Source organism: Procambarus clarkii, chromosome 45 (assembly GCF_040958095.1).
Source record: "Procambarus clarkii isolate CNS0578487 chromosome 45, FALCON_Pclarkii_2.0, whole genome shotgun sequence".
Taxonomy (NCBI): domain Eukaryota; kingdom Metazoa; phylum Arthropoda; class Malacostraca; order Decapoda; family Cambaridae; genus Procambarus; species Procambarus clarkii.
The window spans coordinates 15,224,575-15,232,820 of NC_091194.1; the positions used below are offsets into that span (position 1 = coordinate 15,224,575).

An 8,246-nucleotide genomic window follows, 5' to 3' on the forward strand; every position below is an offset into this window, starting at 1 on the left:
CTGTGCTTCCGTTAAAAAAAATATTTTTACGCCGGAAAAAATGTAACAAGCGAGTCCCCTCCGGTTTACACAAACACTGGTCTCACTGCCGCCTGCTCCCACGATTTTACTAGCCTCAAATTGGATGTGGTTATGCCTAACCAGACGACCTATCCTCCCGAGCGCTCCCAACATCACTAAAATGATGTACTAAATTGCCTGAATATTAACCTAACCATTATAAATTTGACCTAATGGAGCGATTTTGATTCGTGGGTTCCTCGGTCAGAGGTTAGGTTCAGATTGATGAAGATTAAGCCACCCAAGAGGTGGCACGGGCATGAATAGCCCGTAAGTGGTGGCCCTTTGGAGCCATTACCAGTATCAAGAGCTGATACTGGAGATCTGTGGAGGTGCGACTGCACCCTGCGTGACGGGAGATGACCCCCATGGTTAGGTTCAGCAGCCAATTTAGCACATCATTTTACTGACGTTTTGAACGCTTGAGAGGACGCGCTGAAACACCATAGTTCCTTTGAAGCTAAACTCACCTTTCCAATATCACGACAGGTATTAGATGAGAGACAAAGCAAGACACAAACAGAATTAGTATACGTAATAACAAAGCCGTAATAACTGAGGAAAGATGCACAGGTTTCGTCAGTGGTCGCTTGATGATTCCTGTCACTGTAACATCGACCATATAGAAGTTCGTATGGATTTGTTTAAATATATATTTGAAGCAAATGGATTACTGTTTATGTCTATGATTTTCTATCCAATTACAAAAGTATTTTTATGTATTTGTGTGTATGTCTCGTATAATATTACCTGAGTACGGGTTGAAATGTATAGCTTTATTAAGCATTTTATATTTAACTTATAATATAAGAATATATTATAAGCAGTATATCGTCACAAGCACCGAGAATAGTAAGCAATATGTCGAGTGTTGGTGATGTGTATGAATGTATGAATGTATGAATACGTTGTATTAAACCAGGATGAGCGTAGCTTGATCTAACTCATCCCTTGGTATGTATTAATATCACAATAAACTCCCCTTTCCATTCCCACAGGATACGTTTATTTGTGAGAGTTGGTTGTTAAAAACGTTCATATGTGTGACAGGTTGTTAAAAACGTTCATATGTGTGACAGGTTGTTAAAAACGTTCATATGTGTGACAGGTTGTTAAAAACGTTCATATGTGTGACAGGTTGTTAAAAACGTTCATATGTGTGACAGGTTGTTAAAAACGTTCATATGTGTGACAGGTTGTTAAAAACGTTCATATGTGTGACAGGTTGTTAAAAACGTTCATATGTGTGACAGGTTGTTAAAAACGTTCATATGTGTGACAGGTTGTTAAAAACGTTCATATGTGTGACAGGTTGTTAAAAACGTTCATATGTGTGACAGGTTGTTAAAAACGTTCATATGTGTGACAGGTTGTTAAAAACGTTCATGTATAACAGTAAGTTGTTAAAAATGTTCATGTATAACAGTAAGTTGTTAAAAACGTTCCTGTATAACAAAAATTGTTCGGAACTGAACAGTAAACTCAATATGTACCTATAGATAGTTTACACTTCCCAGTGTATCTATATCTACTCTAAAAGTAGATTATATACCCACCAGGACGTGAGATATATCACGTTCATGATATAAAATATTAAAGTTGTGCCATGGGATCGAACCTACGTCTCAGGAATCCTAGACTATATACGATAATTCTCCAAAATGAATGTAAGATTTTATATGTTAATTGTTTTTAATAAAATAGAGGAAAATTGTTGTGCCGAGAGTGATAAGAGAAAGGAAATGGTCAATAAAACAGCGAGAGAGGACAGGAGGAGAGGTATTGACCTCTCAGATCAGCACATGGTTTCAGGAGTTGGTCACTGATAGTAGACATGTCGTGTACAGATAGTCACAGATAGTAGACATGTCGTGTACAGATAGTCACAGATAGTAGACATGTCGTTTAATGATAGTCACAGATAGTACACAGGCAATGTACAGATAGTACACAGACCCTGTACAGATAGTCACTGATAGTACACAGGACCTGTACAGATAATCACAGATAGTACACTGGACCTGTACAGATAGTCACAGATAGTACACAGGACCTGTACAGATAGTCACAGATAGTACACAGGCCCTGTACATAGTCACAGATAGTACACAGGACCCTGTACAGATAGTCACTGATAGTACACAGGACCTGTACAGATAGTCACAGATAGTACACAGGACCTGTACAGATAGTCACAGATAGTACACAGGCCCTGTACAGATAGTCACAGATAGTACACAGGCCCTGTACAGATAGTCACAGATAGTACACAGGCGCTGAACAGATAATCACAGATAGTACACAGGACCTGTACAGATAGTCACTGATAGTACACAGGACCTGTACAGATAATCAGATAGTACAGAGGATCTGTACAGATAGTCACAGATAGTACACAGGTCCTGTACAGATAGTCACAGATAGTACACAGGACCTGTACAGATAATCAGATAGTACAGAGGATCTGTACAGATAGTCACAGATAGTACAGAGGATCTGTACAGATAGTACAGAGGATCTGTACAGATAGTCACAGATAGTACACAGGCCTTGTACAGATAATCAGATAGTACAGAAGATCTGTACAGATAGTCACAGATAGTACACAGGTCATGTACAGAGTCACAGATAGTACACAGGTCATGTACAGATAGTCACAGATAGTACACAGGTCATGTACAGATAGTCACAGATAGTACACAGGTCATGTACAGATAGTCACAGATAGTACACAGGTCATGTACAGATAGTCACAGATAGTACACAGGTCATGTACAGATAGTCACAGATAGTACACAGGTCATGTACAGATAGTCACAGATAGTACACAGGTCATGTACAGATAGTCACAGATAGTACACAGGTCATGTACAGATAGTCACAGATAGTACACAGGTCATGTACAGATAGTCACAGATAGTACACAGGTCATGTACAGATAGTCACAGATAGTACACAGGTCATGTACAGATAGTCACAGATAGTACACAGGTCATGTACAGATAGTCACAGATAGTACACAGGTCATGTACAGATAGTTACAGATACATAACGCTACATTACAAATTATATTCGTACAGGGTTGACTTATTCCCCTCTCAGAGGCTAGACAAGTAACATATACACTCGGGTAAATTGCTCACAAACCATTTTCCAATGATAATGTTTGAAGATCGTCATCCAAGGCAATACCATCATAAAACCAGCTTCAGGCTTTCAACATTAATAACGCCAGCGATATACTGCCTGGGATTGCAACTCATATTCCAATGCTTCGATATCATTCGATATCATCCTTCAGGCAAATCAGTCATTAACCCAGCTTTGGACTTAGAACATTAATGACACCAGCAGAATTCTGTCTGCGATTTTCGATTGTAAATTATTGGCCTCAGGTTATCGCATTGTGATCTCAAATCAAATCAAATGTTTATTTAGGTAAGGTACATACAAGATATTTTACAAAGAGTGATGGATTTATAGATAAGGCTAGTACATACAATGCCTAAAGCCACTATTACGCAAAGTGTTTCGGGCATAAAAATGTGTAAATAAAATGCGTAAATACATAAAAATCTCGATTACTTTAACCCTCACAAATTATCAAGTTAAAATCAAGAGTGGAAAATAGCACAAAAATAGTGACTTAAAATTTTTTTTAGAAATATAAAATGAAACATATATAAATGCTAAATTATACGAACGTTTAAGGATCAATGTATGAAACACAAGGATTTCCAATAATGATGAATATGACTTCATGTAGTGACCTCAATCTGGCGATCATAATGTCTTTACTTGCCAAACTATTGACCATTATAACAAAAGCAAGTTTCTCCACTCTCTGGTTTTCCCCCTAGAATATTAAGCCTAGGAATTTTAATGAAAGATTTGTGACCCCAGAAATTTATGATGCAATAATGATACTGAAACATTTATTCCTTTATCACCTGTGCAATATTTCTCCGGTGATAATTTATTGCCCTCAATGAATGTATTAAGGGTAATCAATTTCAGATTTATTATCCCTTAATTACGCCGTTTTCAGTCGTAAAATGCTATACATATGCAATCAAACTGTCTTAATATAATCCAAGATTAAGTTAGCAAATTATACTTTCAATAATATATACAAAAACATATTACATTCAACGACAAGATGTTCATTTTAGAAGATCATGTATGTTCAACATACACGAGGTGTATGTTGTTAACCGGACTGTCCGGTTTTGGTGTTGGGCTTAAGGCCGGTTAAGGTCTCCTGAGGTGTATTAAAGTCACCCAACATGTATACTGTAAACCCGAACATAGACCAGGTGTAAACTAAAGTCTAATACACAAAGTCCAGGTCTAATGTATATATACCCTGTGAGATGGTTTACTCTGAGATGTATAATATATATATATATATATATATCCATCCTATGTAATGTTCCTTTGTTTTGGTGACGTGATGTAATAGATGAACTATTGGCATATATTTCGTTTACAAAATGCCGGTCTATTGTGCTTTGATCTCAAGTTGTTTCCTATGCAGGCGATGAGTCACAATAACGTGGCTGAAGTATGATGACCAGACCACACACTAGAAATTGAAGAGACGACGACGTTTTCGGTCCGTCCTGGACCATTCTCAAGTCGATTGTGAAAACGAAAACGACGAAAACGTCGTCGTCTCTTCAATTTCTAGTGTGTGGTCTGGTCATCAAGTTGTTTCCTATTCACGTGTTCGATCGGTTCAATACGTAGCGAACACTTCACGTAGCCCACAACAACGTGTCTGAACACGTGGGTCTCTCTCTCTCTTCAGCCAGTCCTCTCCGGGTGTCACAACGTCACAAAAATGATGTACTAGATTGCCCTAACCTAACAGATGAACCCACGCATTGAAAACGTTGTGGTCTTGAGACTATATAGCACTTGGAAGGGGTCAGGATAAGGATTTGGGATGGGACGGGGGGAAAGAAATGGTGTTCAACCACTTGGGTTGGACGGTAGAGCGACGGTTTTGCTGCATGTCCTGTTGGCTGTTCAATCCCCGACCGTCCAAGTGATTGGGCACCATTCCTTTCCCACCGTCCCATCCCAAATCCTTATTCTGACCCCTTCCCAATGCTTTAAACTCGCAATGGCTTGGCGCTTTATCCTGATACCTCCCTTAACCCGCTATGACTTACAATACATCATATTTTGTCCGTTAGGGAATTTTAACGTCAAAATGCAATATATATATATTCGTGAGGACAAGGTAGATTGTAACCAAAAATCTATTCCTTTTACAGGAGACAAACCTCTCCGAAATGAAACACTTTTGTGTCCCCTTTGTTTATTTTAATTGTATTCGGCGCGCCAATAGCCTCTTTGTTGTTGAACTAGTAAGGTTGTTTCTGTCGGTTAGTCAAACACTCTCTATCAGTCGCTCGACTGAACACTGTCTCAGGACAGTAATTCAGCCGAAGCTCAGGGAATGTTTGCCCAAGCTGCAGCGATACCCAACACATCCCCAAGCTTTGCTCGTCGAATTAAGCTTATAAGCTATAAGCTTACATTTGCCATCACAACGTAAGTTAGCCTTAGGAGGTCTGTTTATGAAACACTACAATACGTCCTCAAAATACAGGAGTCAAAGACAGGATTGCCGAAGCTTAACCACCGCAATAAGGACTTTAACCTCACTAACGAGCCTATTATTCTTCCGCAGGCCACAGCGTCGTGCAGGGAGAAACCGACGCGATCGAAACATCGCCCGCGACAGAAGGTGCAGCAGTAGCAGCAGGAGGAGCAGCAGCAGCAGGAGGTGGGGGTGGCCGAGAGACAGCGGGCGAAGTGGACCAGCACCGTGGGGAGGGCGGGGAGGACGAGGACGACGTTTGGGCAGCCGCCATCATACTTAACACAGCCGGACCCTCTGATCTCCACCTTCAGAACAACACGGAGATCCTGGCGCAGGTGGGCGGCGAGGCCACCTTCACATGCTTCACCCACCACCTGTCTGACGAAATGGTGAGTTTTTTTGTATAATCTGTACAGGACAGGAAATCCTGTACATTTCCTGTCCATAAATATGGACAGGAAATCGTCAGTTTTTTTTTTTACAACCTGAGGAAATGGTCAGTTTTTTTGTTTACAACCTGACGAAATGGTCAGTTTTTTGTTTATAATCTTTCGAAATGGTGAGGTTTTTCTACAACCTGACGAAATGGTGAGTTTTTTTTTACAATCTTTCTGTTACTGAATTGCAGTGATGCGACAATCTTCGTGATTAAATTAATAGCAGCTAATGTCCATCCGTTCAGGGGATTAGTCGCACCTAGCGGTTTATTTAGGCACAAAATCGTACTCTGTTGGAGGATTCCTGTGGCATTTCGGGATTTACGGCAACATACGATATTACACTGTGAACTTTTAGGAAAAAAATCATGAAATTAGTAATACGGACACATTCAAACCCATGGACAAACACGAGCTGGTACACGACCCTACAGGCACACGCACTCACGTCCACACTGACACACACACACACACACACACACACACACACACACACACACACACAACACAAAAATATGGCATAGGAAGGTGGCAGAGGGCCAGGAATGAGTACTTCAGTGCGAGAAGAGAACCGAATATATTTTGCATATTTATTAGCTATTAGGAAGCCTTCAACATACAGTATCCCACCAGTGCACAAGTTGATTCAACGGTCAAGAGTGAATGGGGAAGATGCATAAGGTGCAAAAATACCTAAGCAACTGAAAACAGAGAGTCACGATGAAAGGAATGATTTCAGTGTTAAAAGATTACATTTGCTAGATCACACAGGGGGGGGGGGGGTCAGGTTATGTTGAGATGATTTCAGGGCTTAGCGTCCCCGCGGCCCGGTCCTCGACCAGGCCTCCTCTTTGTTACACACCCCCAGGAAGCAGCGGCTAGTAACAGGGTTAGTAACAGGGTATATCATATTAATTGTAATTGTAAATCTGTTAGAAGGGATAGAGTTCTATATCTCAATGACTGCTGATACACACTGGCTGAAACTACAAGATGCCATGAACCAACTGAGCAAACTAACTCAAGCCGGCTCAGAGTAATTAAGCTGACTGTTGGCAACCCCCCTCCCTCCAAACACACACCGAAACTACCACGTTGGTACAACGTTCGAACAAGTTTTAACACCGCCTAACCAGTTATAACAACCAATATAGCCAGTTGTACCAACGTTCTAATACGTCATAAAACACGTTAAGGTGTAACAACTTGATTACAAGTTGTAACAAGCGGAAAATAGAGACAGTTTGGGTTTGTGTTTCCAGGGCTAAGTCTTATGTCTCAGTCCACGTGTTCTGCCAACACCTTTATTGTGCCTTAATCTGATTCTTATGTCTGCCTCTGTGATCACAGCCCTCGAGGTGATGGCTGTAATCACTCTTCCTCCCACCCGATCACACCGACATTTGACCCCGACCAGCCGAGAGTACAATCACCGGCCTCGCTTCTTGCAGGTCGGTGTTCAATCCCCGATCGTCCGGATGGCACTTCTCTTCGCCCTGTCCTAAATCCTTATCCCTCAAATCTCCTCCAAGTGCTAAATAGGAGTAACGGTTTAGTGTTTTTTTTCCTCACAATTACCTTTACCCATTCTACTACTCCAAATTCTATTTCCATCTGTGTTTGCTTTACTTGTCTTGGGGGGGGGGGGATTGGGGGGGAATGGGGGGTATGGAAATGGGGGCTGGGGGGGGAATGGGGGGTATGGAAATGGGGGCTGGGGGGTATGGAAATGGGGGCTGGGGGGGGAATGGGGGGTATGGAAATGGGGGCTGGGGGGGGGGGGTTATACCTTCACTGTTGCCTAAATTTTTTAAAGCAAAATCCTACATTCTCGTGTGTCCCGACGTGTTATAATACAACATGTTATATAATACAATCAGGAGCAGCAGAACACGCGAAAATCCAATCCTGGATTTACCTGTGGATTATGTGTCCATGTCTGTACTGTGTCGACACGCAGGTGTGTGGTGTTCCGCGGCCTGGTGCTCTCTGGAGGGCGAGTACACCACTGTCATGGTTACTTTGCACCAGGATTTCGGGGGTCAACGTCCCCGCGGCCCTGTTCCCCCTCGACCAGGTCTCCCTAAAGTTGGTTGGTGCCTCCTGGTGCCACCTGGTGCCTCCTGGTGCCCCCT

General features: G+C 41.7%; 1 protein-coding gene across 1 annotated transcript in view; it reads left to right on the plus strand.

The window, feature by feature from the left end:
- Positions 1-8,246, plus strand: part of LOC138350473 (protein amalgam-like) — a 229,538-nt gene that overhangs the window by 158,952 nt on the left and 62,340 nt on the right. Inside the window, exon 2 of the mRNA XM_069301450.1 lies at positions 5,762-6,063. Coding sequence (XP_069157551.1) covers positions 5,762-6,063 — 302 coding nt within the window. The remainder of the gene's footprint in view (positions 1-5,761; positions 6,064-8,246) is intronic.